The 16,908-nt window shown below is 32.4% G+C and overlaps 1 protein-coding gene across 10 annotated transcripts in view; it reads right to left on the minus strand.

Annotated features, from left to right (window-relative positions):
- CACNA2D1 (calcium voltage-gated channel auxiliary subunit alpha2delta 1) overlaps positions 1 to 16,908 on the minus strand; it is a 587,655-nt gene that overhangs the window by 77,318 nt on the left and 493,429 nt on the right. For all 10 annotated transcript variants that reach the window (XM_066354417.1, XM_066354423.1, XM_066354420.1 and 7 more), the window contains exons 13-15: positions 5,654 to 5,732; positions 4,357 to 4,406; positions 3,064 to 3,153 (exon numbers count right to left, since the gene is read on the minus strand). In XM_066354417.1, the coding sequence (XP_066210514.1) occupies positions 3,064 to 3,153; positions 4,357 to 4,406; positions 5,654 to 5,732 (219 nt within the window). The remainder of the gene's footprint in view (positions 1 to 3,063; positions 3,154 to 4,356; positions 4,407 to 5,653; positions 5,733 to 16,908) is intronic.

Raw genomic sequence — 16,908 nt, forward strand, 5'->3', positions numbered from 1 at the left:
TCTTTAGATAAAGTCATATATTATATGAATCCATGAATCGGTCCAAATGCACGATTTTCAAGTCAGAGGCTGACTTTTCTTTATTACTGCCATCTGCAGCAATATACTATATACTAATATATAATATACTATTATATATTATATATATATACTATTTCATGTCAAATACCATTTTTAACAAAATCATTTATTAAATAATTTTTAAATTGTTGAAAATATTAAATTTGCTAAGCTGAGAAAATAATGAATGATGTTTGTTTAAAATATTGGTTGGAATCATCTTGTGAATAATAACCCTAAATCTAACTCTTCTGACTCCAGGTCTCATTTCAGAAACGGTACGGTCTTACAGAGAAAATATCTTAGGCTATGGTTTAAATTGTGCATTTGTGAAGCACAAGAACAATGGAAACTGAATCAACTGAGGAAGAGCAGAGAAGCTTTCAGCAGAACAAGCTTCCAAATTTTTGAGACAAATAAAATTAAGAAAACAACTACACATAATTGAGCACGTGATGATACACACATTAGCTTTCTATTTAGTCCTAAGCAAGAACATCTGACAATAAAATATACTTAATTAATTATGCAAATATTCACAATGAAAATGTTTTGCCTCGATAAAGTCAAGATTACTGATGATTCATAAAACTAGTGCCGAAAAGATAATTCATTGAAGATTCTTTTGGCAAACTTTCTATTTGAGTTATAATGTATATGGACAGTTTTATACATGCTAGTATAAGGTAAGGTATATATGGATATAATCTTTTTCTTTGGATCACTTTTGCATTTGTATATAATAGCATAATTGGCTTATAAATATTATAATGTGTTCTATAATGAGATACTATACCAATATATTAAATATATTTATGGATAAACTCAATGGTGTCCAACTTCCATTTTTTTCCCTCATTTACCAAAAAATTAAAAAAATTTATAGTTCTCAGCACTGTATAGTTGCTAGAGAATAAAAAAGAGAAATAAGATTTCTGTTCTGGAATGTATTTGATATTTGTTTTCTAGAGCCTAGTTCTTTTTTTTAATCTCTCTTTTTTATACAAAACACCTTACTTTATCTCCCAAATATAATGACCTTCCACAATATTGTCCCATTCTTGTCACCATCTTTATGTCCCATTATCTCCAAAAGTGACTGAGGAATCATCCTTCAATAGAAATAGCACCTGAGCAACTTTCACACTGTACTCACTCCGTGTGGTTCTCTGTTCATCACCAATTACAGAAACCTTACCTGGGGTGATAAATCAGCTAACATGTCACCATCTTTTAACCTTACCCTACTCCAACCCCCATTGTATGGCTTCTTTCTTCTGAATTTCCAGAGATCTTTTTGTTTGCTCATTCTGTTTATTATATTTTGTCTTGGAATATTTTCACCTTTTTCTTCTTAACATAACTGTTATTTTGACTAGCATATGCTTTGAATTTGCTATGTGGAAATTATAAACAAAAATTAGAAATAAAAGATGGGTCACTTTACATTTTCAAGTCAGTAAAAAGAATACTTCTATGTGTTCTTTTTTATCAGTTAGTTTCAGCTTATAGAACAGCATATTTAGAACCAAGATTTCTTCCTAATGTCATTTGTGCTATCAGTAAGAACCTTACCAGCAATGCACACATGTTGGTTAATGAACTTCTGGTCATAGGAAATACATCAGGGCTTAATTATTGCCTCTTCCTATCATACTCTGTACTATGATGGATTTGGGAAAGTAAAAATTTGACCACAGCTTTAGATGACTATGTGACCTTAAATAAATATGAGACGTCAAAAAGGAACACTGGACAGTAATTTTAACTAAAGCCTGAGGTAAGCGAGCTTCATTTTATCTGTCTTAGCACGCAAGGCTGCGGCTAATAGTGCCTATTTTCCTTCTAACTTCCTGTGTATGTTTATTTTACAAGAACCAAACGATAAGTAATTTTAAGTGGATTGCATTTTGCCCTTTGGGTTCATCATTGCATTCAGAAATATAGAATCAGTATAAAATTGAATTTCAAGTAGGAGATAGGCTTATTGAATCAGCATGTATTTTTTAGAGCTTAATATTTTTTTTCTAATATTACATTAGAAAAATCATTAATAAAATCTTATTAAGATTAAGCATATGAATGAATCTTCAGTATAATAATTACTACCTATAGCTCCATATCAGGAAAACAAAATTACATTGAAGTAAGATTTCTCAAATTTGGTCCTATAGATATTTTTAGCTGAATGATTCTTTGTTGTGTGTGCTTGGGGTGGAGGAAGCTCTCTTGTACATTGTAGGATGTTTAGCAGCATCCTTGGCTTTCATCCACTAGATGACAATAGAACCCTTTCTGCCCCAGTCATTGTGCTAGAAATATCTTTAGATATTCCCAAATGACCTGTGAAGGGCCAAATCGCCCACCATTGAGAACTACCACCTTAAAATATAATGGAATAACTGTACTAAAATTTTAATTGTGTAATGGACAACTTAAATTGTTTTTGTTATTACACACCAGATTTGTTCACCTCAATGGCCTATTTTATACATATATAGGGTTGCCCTAAAACAAGAGATTATATAAGAAAAGATTAGGTTTATGATAAAATCAGGATAAGTAAGAGTTTTGCTTGTTTAATTGCATGTACTGCTGAGTTTTGTTGAATCTGGCTTGATTTGTAGAGGCTACACATGCTTCTGAAGTCTACTTTAAAAATACTTCATAATTTTTGTTCAAAACCTGTAGTAATCGGTACTAATTCACATAACTTTCAGGATATTTTTACATAAATATTGAAAAAGTTACTAAAATGGCCATTAATTTAAGAATCTAGGTTGGAAAGATTACATCCTCAATGGATCAATTAGAAAAGACTTCACATTTGTGGTTCTCTACCACTACACATAAGTATAGTTTTATATGTAATTTAGTAAAACCTGTTGTGATAGAAGGTTTTTTAGAAAGATTCAATGAAGAGGAAAACAAAAATGTCTCCTACAAAGAAGTCGGCTGTGTGCTTTTATTCTGACAGTTTGGGCTGAATAGCCAGCCTCTTACCAGCGCATCCAAGTACACGTTGGTCCATTGGACTTGCTTAGCTTTGTCTCCTGCTAAAACCATCGGTCTTCCCAGAACATCCAAATATTCCTATTTATTAAAAACAAAGTTAAATGATAGCAAACCAAGAACGCTGTGTTAAAAAAAAATCATCTTTACAGAAGAAAATTATCTAGAGTTAAAAATAAATATGGAATCAAAATTGTTAAGACATTATGTATGCAATCATTTAATTCCTACTTTGGGCACTCCCTAAATAGTATGTCTACATACTTTGAATCAACATTATTTGACTTATATTGTTTCTACAATATATCTACCCCAGTTTTTCTTAGTAACAATCAAAACATTCTCTTTCTGTGGGAGAGCCAATGATAAGTGAAATACGTTCCTTATGAATTATTTTACATTAATCTAATCTATTTTAGGCTCTGTGATTTACTGGGTGGAACTGCACTAATTTGAAATCATAAAGCAGACACGTATTTGCTTTCATATCGCAGCTTGTTTGGCTGAAATTCAAAACTACATTTAAACATATCAAAAAATAAATGAAAAGCTGTGCCAGATCTAGACATCAGACTCGAATGCAGCTGCTGTTTCATTTCACAGTTTGTACAGTCAGTATTCATTTCCCCACATTCCAGGTCATCTATGCTAAATATGACAGTCTATTTTACAGATCCTCAAGTTCAAAACTGAGTAATGATTTTTAACAGTAATTTACAAATACTTAAAAATAATATATATTTAAATTACCTTACTTGTTTCAATGTTCAAAGTTATTTAACAAGGATGTTTTTAAATGAATAGTTGTAGAAAAATCATCTCCATGTTGTAAGTTTATTTTAGACATGTAAATGTATCTACAGAGGTCATATGGGGATGAATTCTGAGTAGCATTTTATATAATTTGTTAAGAATAATTATTGTTTAATGTTCTATGTGGTATCTACAAATTGAAATCATTTAAATTATTTGCAATAGAATCTAGTTCAAATTACAGGAGTTGAGAGTATTAGTAAATTTAATTTTATTTTGTATGATATTTTTGCATATCTGAGAAGAATATATTTATATATTATCTACCTAAATTCTGGATATTTGAAAACACTTGTAACTCTAATGAAATAAAAACAAATATGTTGCCATAATATTCATCAAAGGTACTATTATGCATAATGTAATAAAATATTTTTATTTTCATTTATATTCTGCATATTTATCATGTATGAAGCAGAAAATATCTTACAATTTGGAAAAATAATTTAAACAAGCTTTAAAAAACTATACCTGAGTATTGATTCTTATTGCTCCAATGGAAGGAATTTCATAATAATAACCTGAAACATATATAATACATATTTATGAAAGAATATTATAATAAAAGGTTACACAATTATTGATGGCTTTGAAAGAAAAAAGTGTTTTTTGCCTTAATTACTTAAACACTAAAATAGTATCACTGATAAATTTGAAAAATGTTTGATTAATGTGCATTTCATACAAATGCACAGTTTATTAAAAATTTTGCTACATTATCTTACATTGTATAAAATAAATGTTTTTTTTTTTGGTTTTTTTTGTTTTTTTTTTTGTATTTTTCTGAAGCTGGAAACGGGGAGAGACAGTCAGACAGATTCCCGCATGCGCCCGACCGGGATCCACCCGGCACGCCCACCAGGGGGCAAGCTCTGCCCTCCGGGGCATCGCTCTGCTGCGACCAGAGCCACTCTAGCGCCTGGGGCAGAGGCCAAGGAGCCATCCCCAGCGCCCGGGCCATCTTTGCTCCAATGGAGCCTTGGCTGCGGGAGGGGAAGAGAGAGACAGAGAGGAAGGGGGGGGTGGAGAAGCAAATGGGCGCTTCTCCTATGTGCCCTGGCTGGGAGTTGAACCCGGTTCCCCCGCACGCCAGGCCGACGCTCTACCGCTGAACCAACCGGCCAGGGCAAATGTTATTTTTATACAGAGCAGTAAGGAATCTGGTATTATAAAAAAAATTTTTTCATTGGGGAAATTACCAAATTTGCATAATCATGAGTATTTGATAATTATACTTATATGAAATATTTTCCTAAATATAACTTTCAGAATGAATTGTTCTTTTTATGGCTATGTGATCACTGCTTGTTTTTTGAGTACCGTCCTGTATTTTTCTGAGTACAAAGGAAATACAAACTTACTACACAAAATATATATTACCTGGAAAGGTATAAAAATACATTTTTAAAAAATCAATAATTTAACTATAGAAAACAATTTATATATGTCACTATCTTATGTATAAGTTTTATGTAATTCAGATACTTTTTCATTCTTAGCTTTTTATGTAAGGTTATATTTGATAAGTGTCCTTAAGTATCATTCAATAAAATGCATCCTTTTATAAATGTATAAAAATAGGAGTGGTGTCTAATGTAACACAAAGTTTGTTGTGCTGTGTGTTTTCTTCTTAGGAAACACTCAGGATCTTATTCTTGCTTCTATTCCTATAAATTTAGCTAAAACTCTAGATTATTTAAAATAATATGTAAAACTACCAACTTATTTTTTTTTCCTAATAAAATGCAGTCAGGAAAAAATATGTTACCTTTATTTTCACATGCCATCCACTGAATAGGTCCTCTGTCATAATTATGTTGACCAACTGAAAATGTGAATACACGTACCTGGTGAATTGGAAAATAGGTATCTGTTAGGCTGCATACTATTTATTTAACTGCACAAAAAAATAGCTAAAGTAAAGAAAAAACAAAATAAAAACATGTTTTCCATTTGATTAATGTGATAAGAAAAATAGAGCATGAAAGCATTCTGGAAGGCACCAGAGAGCAATGTCCCCATAGCTTTCAGTAACTACATTTAAAGTAGTACCTAGGTGTCCTGCACCATATCCTGATGTTATGGCAGAATCATGATTAAGGTTTCATTAGTAGAAATAGCATCATTCAGGCCCAATCTATGTTCACCAGTTTTACTTGCTTAAAACATGTTCATACATCTAATCCCTGCACACAAAAAATTTCCCTATTTTACCAGTATGTGGTTAGAAGAATGTATTCATAAAGGAAGTCTCTATACTTTTAGTTGCTTAGGGCACTTAAATTTAGTGATAGTTTTGCTATTTTCACACTATAGAAATATTTAAGATGTATAAGTATAATTACATTAGTTACATATGTTCTATTAAAGAAAATTGGTATATATAAAGATTTTAAGCTCCTAGGATTTTTAAAGAGAATCAAAAAAGTTTTTAACATGCTATAATATATGCTTACATTATATTTAAAATTTTAATTAAGATGTTTAAATTATTATAAATATTTACTGGAAGTCATTGAATTAAAATAATACTATGAATACACAGAGAATAAATTTAATGATCTTAACAAGTATTTAATAAAAGGGCTATTTAACATATATTGATTTTTACCAATTTAGTAATCTAAGTAAACCAATATTCTATGTTCCACATGTTAGCTCTTTTAAAAGATAAACATGCAGAAAATCACTTTTCCATGATTTCATGTTCTGGTTTGAACTATGTTAAGAGCTTTTCCCTAATTCAAGTCGATTGACTGTTTGAACTGACATTTTCTAATTGTTTCATCTGTTTCATCTTTTCTACATGATTGCAGAACACAAATCTCAAAAGAGATTTCACATCTGTTCTCTGTTGTTTCACTCGTCTTGGCCACACAGAAATCCCATTATAACAATCCCCGCGTCAAAATTACATTGGGGATGTTGCTGTTTCACTTGTAAAGTTTTATGTGAGCCACCCTTAAGTCGTCTAGGTTTGCTTTTAGCTAGTTATGTGAGCCATTTGGTGAACACAGCTGAGTTTTGATCACCTCGAGTTGCAAGAACAAATACTCGTTCTAGGTTAGTGACTAGTGACACCACTGTGGGTCTTTCTCTGTCTCTGTCTCTCTCTCAAAATGCAACGTCTTCATTTTCTTAAATTCTTCTACTGGATCATCTTTTAGGCTGCCTATATACTTTAATGGAATGTTACTGCTTATACAATTGAACTTATTCCTAAATGGAAATACTTTTATAAGCAGCTTGGCCACCCTACTGATAATTCAGTTTAACTGGCATACCCTGAACAACCGTCATTGGAATTCAGGGCAGGGAACAGACCCAGATGCTCCAGAGAGCACGCAGGGCTGCCGTCATAATTGACACTCGAAAGCACGTCTCCAGTTTTCAACTTAAAACAGTGCTTCCTCTAGTTGTTCCCGTTCCACAACACTGCTCTAGAAAAATACTTTTCATAAAATACTTTTCAGTATAAATAAATAGATGATTATGACTAATACATCTCTGGAAGGCGAGCATTTCTAGTAACATAGAGGCTACACTTAGACACACCATGGCATTATTTTGAACTGATGTTATTCATCAAATAGTCCAATAAACACTGAAATTGGCCAAAAATTTTACTAGTAAAAGAAAACTTTGCTTTCCTAATAAACTCTTACCCCCATATAACTAACCCTCAGAAGTCCAAATTTAGGAATTCCTGATCAGGGCTGGGTGTGGAAGTGTACATTCTATCACAATTATCATTTCATAAAATTTTAAAGCACACTCATTTTTTTCCCGTCTTTGTTCGTTTTTCACATAGGTCCTTGACTATTGAACATGTTACATTGACTGACTGAATCATTCCCATATAAAAAATGTATAATATGTGCCTTGTTCTCAATTTTTATTTGCCTTACTGTCAACATTTTTAATTCTTGAAATATTTGATCTTTATTAAAGCATTTTTAAAATTTTCAATCACAGTTTACATACTGTCAAATTTTTTAAAGACACCTTGTTCTCTGAAATTTTCCAAACTTCAAGTGGTTACTAAAATCTCAATAATTATAAATGTATAATTATAATTTTCAATTTATATTTCTGCAACTGCCTTATCATTACAATATTTACAAAATCTTTATAATATAGCTAGGATTCTGGCTTTTCTCTTGGTGGACACACACACAAACATCACATATGTACATATATATACCAAACAGATGCAGGTAGATTTTTAATGATTTTAGATTATCTAGAATTTTCTAAAATCATTTTAAATATATACATTTGGTTGAGAAAAGATTTACTAAGAATTACTCAAAATTTTAAATTTTCTTATGACAAAAAAAATCATTTCAATCACAGATACCATAACTACATATGTTTAGCTTGGTGTTGTTTTATCCATATTATTTAATTAGGAAATAATTTAATTCATTAATTCTATAAACATACGCAATGCACATTTTATACTGCATGTACATGATGAATTAGTGAAATGTACAAGATGACTTTTTACACACTAGCTTTCCTCTTATACTTGTACATAGTATTCCTCCTATTCCATATTATGTTACTGCCACCCTGTGGAATAATGAACTCTAAAATTAAAGATGCCCAAATTCAGAGATAATTGCTAACCCACCCCACCCCCACCTTCTGATGGTTTCCACTTCTTTAAATACACAGTTCTTGTTTAACTGTAATTTTTGGTAAAGAAAAAATAAAGTAATTCCTTGAAATTTGCACAATTTGAAAACCAACATAAATTACACTCACAAAGATGTACATTTTTTAGAGCTCTTTTCTTATTAGTATGTTTGGATATCTTACATAAAAACAAATAAAATGACATAACAAAATAACTCAAAATACTTAATGTGCACTCACACAAACTATTTTATCTAAAATCTCAATTAAACAAATTACTTACTTTAAACCATCTCTTCATGAAGACAAAGTCAATATATGTGGAGAAAAAAATTCCTTTATTTATGCCTCATAGTACATTTATAATCACAATGCCAGATTCACGTAACAAATGCATACTGGGAACTTTCTGTTCTAAGTGAAATAATCCTAGAAAAGTTGTCCAATGTTCTTCACCTAATCTGTTTGACTTTAGACAAGCTTGTGTTTCAAAATGTTCTCTTCTGTGAGGTTAATATATGAGACATATACAGTCATAGATAGCTTTGAAAGATTTTTCTCATAATGCTGGAGCCCAGATCTTTAACAGAGAAAATGTGGGAAGGCAGTATTAAATAAACATTGGATTAGGTCAAAACAGTTCCAAGACTGCGCTATTTTATCTACTGCAGTGCCTTACCCATAATGGAATAAATATTTGTTTAACGAAAAGAAAAAGCTCATAGCCAAATGAGTGGTTTCAGCTTCTTACCAGAGCGATCTAAGAAATGTCATGTCATCTGACATGTAAATCAATTAATTATAACAGAACAGAACCCAACAACAGGGTTTATAGTTGTCTCACAATTGGTAATCTGGGCAATTTCATTATATCATGATAAATTTTTAATCTATTTTTATGTTATTAAGACTTGCTCAATGGAGTTAAACAAATGTTTGCAGACAAAATAAAATATACTTAATACACATGCCATTTATGTACTATATTGAGTAGTAAATAATAGAGAATAAAAAGAAATTTTCATAATTCTTGACTCATGCTTCATTATATAAGTGTAGAAGCAATAGTAATCTGAAGGCATATTTAATAAAACCTAAACTTAAAACAATAAAAATCAGTTCTTATTAACCTCATATTTTCATAATTTGGCTTTCAGTTGTTTCAAAAACCAGTTCTCTGAACAGAGAAATTATAATTTCTATAATATAAAGTGGATACATCAAGTCTGGCCTACTTGATCAGAGAACACTTTTAATTAACAACAAATTTAATCATTTAAAATATATTACTGATTTATTTGATATAACACACTAATGATTTATTAGTTTATCCTACAGTTCTGGACTTCTGCTAATCAGTTTTTTATTTTATTTTGTTTGTTGAAGACTAAAAATACTTGTCGTCAATTAAGATTTTTCCAAAGCCATAGGGTCAACCTATTTTAGAAAGCCATCGGAATTTCTCATTTCCCAGCAGAACACAGTTACTGGAAACTGTCACCTCAACAATTATCAGTTACTCAGAGTTCAAATTTAATTTACAATAGGCAAATCTCCAAGGAATAATGGAAATAAGACTATGAAGAAAGAAAGCCAATAAAACTAAAATAAAAACTTCAGCTATCGAAACATGTTAGAAAAAATGATGTCAGAAATGGGTTTTATTAATTTACTATGTGTACTAAAACCTTTGGCATTAAGCCTATAAAAATACAAGATTGGACTAAATATTTTAGGAGAAAATTCTACAGTGGTTTCCATAACTCACAAAGATAGCAGCATCCAGAGCATTTGAATAACCTATATCTCTAGTTTTACATATTATTAATTAAATAACAGTGTCCAAATTCACCTTTCACACTTAATATATTTTATAAAGCCCAATGATCTGAAAGGTACTTGCAGCCTGCAAAGTTTGGACAGCTTAGTTTAATTCATTTTAGCCTGTAAGGTCGTGAGGAGCACGTCCTCTAGTCACTAGTAGTAAAATCCCATTGGCCAACTAGAAGGAAGGTTCCTGGATGGACAAATGATGATTGGCATAGTCACAGGGCAGCCCAGGAGAAGAGAGACTACCAGCCTGGCACATTCCACATACGGTTATGAAATTTGGATTGTTCATCATTTAAATTCTTGATTCTGTCACTTACCAGCTGTAAAACTTTCAGCTGGTAACTTTCAACTTCTCAAATTCTGGTTTCCCAATTTCCAAAGTGGGAATGAGGATGATGATAATAAAAATGCTTTTATCATACAATTAATCCAGTTGAAAATGAAATGATACATGGTATTATATAAAAAAGTATAAGCTCTACAAATATTAACTATGGTAATGAAGATGATGATGATTTTAACAACGACAATGATGACTAAAATGTCTTCGATAGTCAAACTACCAGAATTCAAAGAAATAACATTTCCATTAGTGAGAAATTAGCCTTCCATGCCTCTAGAAGGACTAAAATAACTCAAAATAATGCCTTTCTAGAGGAATAAATTTGGTTTACTTTATTATATTTAGCATATTACAATATGCTTTGAGAAAAAGTCTAATATTGTCTAAATTGTTTGAGATATTTTTATATGAATTTCCAAGAGTTTGACAAAAGCAAGAATTTAATTAGTGTTTGTTGGATTTAAGTAAACAACACACAACAATTTTGAAAAAAACAAACAAAATACAATAGTTGTTTGGCTGTGCATACATGATCTTAAAACCCAAGCTGACATTTCTCTCACATGTCTTACACAAGCATGCATAACACAGGTACACGCCTTGGAATTATGTTGATATTTTAAATTTTGCAATAACCGTTATAATGAATCACCCTCACATCATGCTATAAGGAAGAAATTTCGAGTTTTCCCTCCCTCTGCCTTCACTTATAGAACTTGCTAGAGAAAGAATAAGCTATGGGCACACTGCATTTCCAGGCCACCTGTAGCTCTACAAAGACCACTGTCAGCTGGAGATCAGAACGTAAGCAATATAGTGATTTATTGCAGATATTATTTCTGAGTAATGCCAGGCACCTTACTGACACCAGTAATGAGAATCCTCATGAAAAACTTTGTTGGACTGATCAGGATAAATGAAAAATTTACCATGATACAATCACTTTTTATATAAACTTAAACCCTCTATACTTTTTAAAAATTTTATTCATTTTTTAGAGAGGAGCGAGAGAGACAAACAGAGAGAGAAGGGGGTGGAGCAGAAAGCATCAACTTCCATTTGTGCCTTGACCCAGGGTTTTGAACTGGCGACCTCAGTGTTCTAGGTCGACACTTTATCCACTGCGCCACCACAGGTCAGGCCCTCTCTACTTATCAGATGATGTATAAAGAATGGAATACCAGCTTTACCCCACATTCCAATTATAAGACAAAAATATCATTTTAAATGGTTACCTATTAAAAGAACAAAGCTATTGAGTATTTTCCAGGCAGTTTCTTATGTTTTACCTCAGGTGCATATTTATTGCAAATTTACTGATATGTTTGATATAGCAGTAAATATTTAGCAACTACTGTGTATCAAGCCCTGTGCTAGCCACTGAAGCTTCAATGGCTGGTTTATAAACTAACACAAGCCTACCTTTACAGAGCTTATAATACAGGGAAATTCAAAGTAAAGACTGAACAAATACATTAGTAAAATAATTTTTTAAATGGTAATCTGGGGAAAGAAAACAAAAAGAAAAAAGGGTGCTGGCATAGAGAATGATAAAAGGGTATTCTGGGGAAAGGAGGTCACTCTAGAAAGACGGAGTCAGGAAGACACCTCTTCAGACATATTGTAAGCAGAGTCCTAACCTGAGACAAAGGGAGCCGCATAAAAAGCAGAACAGCGTGGCTATCCTGGTTCAGTAATTTAACCCAAACAACGGGCAATCCCAATTGTAGGTGGTGCAAGTCTACCTAGAAATTACTTTAAGCACATTTTCTTCACTCTAAGGTTTATATCATATTATATACTTCATGCTTAATTCTTACCCTCGTTTTTTAATAGATTCTAGATATTAAAGACTATTAAATGCATGAAAGTCATATTACTTTATATGACATGTATCTGAAGAAAATATACCTGATAAGATTTTCCTTAGTTTAGGCAATTATCAACATTAATTTTATTCAAAGAGAAGCAAATGTAAATAAATCTGTCAAAGAGGAGGACACAGGCACATACATGCACATAAATCAGCCTTTGCTAATGTCTCAATTGGTGGGACCCATATTACATTGTAATTACTGTTTTCAGCAATACAGTAACTCTAGCAGTAGATAATAGATTTGATTTTTAACTACAAGGTATAGTTCATACTCTAAAGCTAAAAATCTTTTGGAAACTGTTGATAGTGCCATAATATCTGAAATAATACTTTTTAGAAGTAGTTCATTTGTCTGAATACCCTTGACTATCATATGTTTAAATATTCATTACAAAGGTTTTATTCTTGCCTGTTGAAGAAGCCGATAGAGACAGTAAAAAAGGCAATGAATTATTTTTCATAAATAATTTTCCCTATCATCTGTTGAAAAATTAATTGACAATTTTCACTGTTACTGTGTAGAACACATACACAGATTCAGCCATTTGTAATTTGCCTTATAGTTTTTCAGGCTATAGATTATAGCTCTCTACTTTGGATTTGACAGAAAAATTAGACAATCATTTTTTAAAAATTTAAAAAGTGATATATCTATTGTCAGATGATTATAACTTTATAGCTATGTATTCTTTATTTCTCCAGCTATCATACGCATTTTCCAACTTGTTCTCATTCATTTACTTGTTATTTTGAAATGTTCATTTTATTAATTTTGAATGCCTTTCATCTTTTTTTATTAATTCTGAGAATTAAGCTAAGAAGCAGAGCACTGTTTTCTAGCTGACTAGACAAGTTTAAGTGTGTAATGCTAACCAATCCCTTTACTATTCTACAGAAAAGCCACTATCTTTAATTTTGCTAGGCCTGGAAATTATCTTTCAACCTTGTGTCTGGTTTTACTTTTCTTTATTCATTTGTTTGGACTCTATGACAAAGTTCATTTTACTTTTGGCACCATTTTTAAGGACGTCTCGTACACATGGGTGAGCCCCAAGGATTGGCGTTGCTGCAGGTAAAGATTAGAAAGTGAATTCATTTTAATTTGAAACAGCTGTGTGAGGAGGTTAACAAGGATTCGGTTTAAAGCTGTACCTATCTATAATCAGGTCGATTCATTCCCAAGAGCAATACATTTTGCAAAAGAACCCAAACATTCTGTTCTAATTCTCAAACTTTTTGGCCTCATTAAACTGTGCTGTGTATCTGCAGCCTCATTCATCAGTTCTCTGGACACACCTCATCACACCTACCTGGGTGCTCTGAGTGATTTCTGATGTCGTCTAGATGAAAAATGAGTGCAAATGAAGCATTCAGCAGCCATATTAACGCCAAGCAAGAAGCTTGGGGGAAAAGTAGGATTTAAGAGTTGTTTTCAGATTTTTTCTTAAAGCTCATTGATTTTTTTTATGATTTTGCAGTTTTGACAATTTTAAGCTATAAGTGAACTTTTTTATTAAAGAGCATATTTTAAATAAAGTTATAATCAAGTATGGTATACACTATTTAAGAGTATTGAAAATTTAAATCTATCGAATTTCATTTTTACACATTGGTCATTTAAAGATAATGTAGGTAGTGAAATTCTGAGTTGATAAATTTATTATGTAACAAATATAAATCTCATAAGTATGGAACTGGTCTGTCATACACATCCTTAGATGACAAAGATAGACAATCACCTTTCATATCAGTGTCTGTGGCTGCCAATGCCTCAGATGGAGTGGGTGGGTAGGTGGAGGGTCGGGAAGTTTGAAAGAGGAGAGGAAGTTAGACAAGATTCCTCAATTCATCTACAACCATCTGAAGCTATATGTGAAGATGGTGGAAAAAAAACTCCCTCATACATATACACACTGTTTTTGGTAAATACATATATGCTATATGCACATATATGTCCTTGACATAAACAATTGACTATGTAAATGTTGTCTGAACAAAATATAAATACATACATTCAAAAGTTGAACTGAATTAAAAGTATTTGTCATTTATTTTCACTGAGTGGACCCAGAACACGCAAATACCAGATATGTGCTTAACAAAATGTTAAGCCCAATATGTACTTAACAAAGTTTTCCCATGTTAGAAAAAAAAAGAAAAGGAAAAAACTATTGAACTTGATAGTAGAATTCATTTTAAATGTGGGACAGCAATGTTTCCAGAAATATAATTCTTGTTTATCTACTTCAGAAATCTATGATCTGTATCTCAATCCCTCCTCTCTCATAGATCTCCACCTATTATTCTCTCCTGGTTTTATATCAATAAGCTTTCCCTGTCAGTGCATCCCCTCTCATCTATAACATATGGTAATTAATTAGCTCCTCCATCTTTAAAAATTCTCTTTCTATATACACATATGTGTATGTGTACACAACCTGACCTCAAGTTGACTGTATTATTTTTCCCCCAATATTTTTTAGCAAATATTCAAAGATTTCAGAAAAATTTGTATTCAGATTTTTACTTCCTCATCCCTTATTTATTTATTTATTTATTTATTATTATTTTTTTTGCATTTTTCTGAAGCTGGAAATGGGGAGGTAGTTAGACAGACTCCCGCATGCGCCCGACCGGGATCCACCCAGCATGCCCACCAAGGGGTGATGCTCTGCCCCTCTGGGGCATCGCTCTGTTGCATCCAGAGCCATCCTAGTGCCTGAGGCAGAGGCCACAGAGCCATCCTCAGCGCCTGGGCCATCTTTGCTCCAATGGAGCCTTGGCTGCGGGAGGGGAAGAGAGAGACAGAGAGGAAGGAGAGGAGGAGGGGTGGAGAAGCAGATGGGCGCTTCTCCTGTGTGCCCCGGCTGGGAATCGAACCCGGGACTCCTGCATGCCAGGCCAATGCTCTACCACTGAGCCAACCGGCCAGGGCCCCTTATTTATATTAACCAGCTGCTGGTTCTTACTCATTCCACTTTATTATAAGAGATCTCATGCCAGAGTTACATATATAGTCCTTGTTCCTAAAGATACATGGAAAGGGGGATGTTCATTTTAAATAGATATAAATATGTATCTGTATCTGTATATGTAGGTATGTGTACCTATATCTAAGTGTGTGTATCACGGAACTGTGCTATATCCACTAAAATTAGAATCACAGAAATAAAGTATCTAATTCTGAAAATATTTTATTTTTTATGTCAAGTAAAAATAACATTTATTGAAAAATCATAGAAACTAAGGGCTAACTACTAAATTTTCAGAATTGCTTTGGTATTAATAAAGGGTATGTACCCTTAAGAGTAGTGTGTGTACTAAACACACAGAACATAATATATTAATGAAAAACATACAGATTGTTAAAGATGAGAGATCCATTAGTTTTACAAAAGTAAATGTGATATGAATTATTTAATATGTGGTGTGACACGGCACAAAATGCCTTTGTTTAAAAAATTGAGTTCCTATAAAAGGTGAAGGGGATGAGAAGCAGTGTTTCAAGAGAATAATATTTAGACTGGACATTTAAAAAATGAACACATAGCAAAATGGCTTTACGCTAGTATATTCTTCATTTATCCAATTCATTGAACAGTGCATAAAAATTGAGGATAGACTATAATTGTTTTTCTTAGGATATAAAATCTTTGTATTTGGTGGGGGGACTTATGATAAGCCCCTGAGACATGTTATTGTGTTAATGCTGGATACAAACAGAGCTTTGGAAGAAAAAACAGAGTTACATGTTTACATGAAAATTACTTATTACTTCTGTTTTTATGTATTTATATTCTTTTACTTGAATTTGTTTTAAAAAACTGTGTATTCCTTAAAATTAAGCTATACCATAGGCACAAATTGCAATACACAATGTAAAATTCATTGTCATATTAATTTAAAATTTTTTTCCTTTATGGAGAAAAATATCCAAAGGTGAACAAGATCTTCTGGTGGATGGTTTGGATATTATAATAAAGAAAAAGATGATATCTAAACTTATATTCATTAAAAAGTGAAACAATTGCCTGACAGGTGGTGGCACAGTGGATAGAGTGTTGTCCAGGGACACTGAGGTCCCAGTTCAAAACCTGAGGTCACTGGTTTGAGTATGAGATCATTTACATTATCCCATGGTCACTGGCTTGAGTCCAGAAGTGGCTGGCTTGAACCCCAAGGTCACTGGTGAGCAAGGGGTTACTGGATTGTCTGGAGCCCCCTGGTCAAGGAATATACGAGAAGCAGTCAATGAACAACTAAAGTGCTGCAACTATGAGTTGATGCTTCTCATCTCTCTCCCTTCTTGTCTTTCCCTCTCAAATAAATA

Source organism: Saccopteryx leptura, chromosome 12 (genome assembly GCF_036850995.1).
Source record: "Saccopteryx leptura isolate mSacLep1 chromosome 12, mSacLep1_pri_phased_curated, whole genome shotgun sequence".
In the NCBI taxonomy this organism is placed as follows: domain Eukaryota; kingdom Metazoa; phylum Chordata; class Mammalia; order Chiroptera; family Emballonuridae; genus Saccopteryx; species Saccopteryx leptura.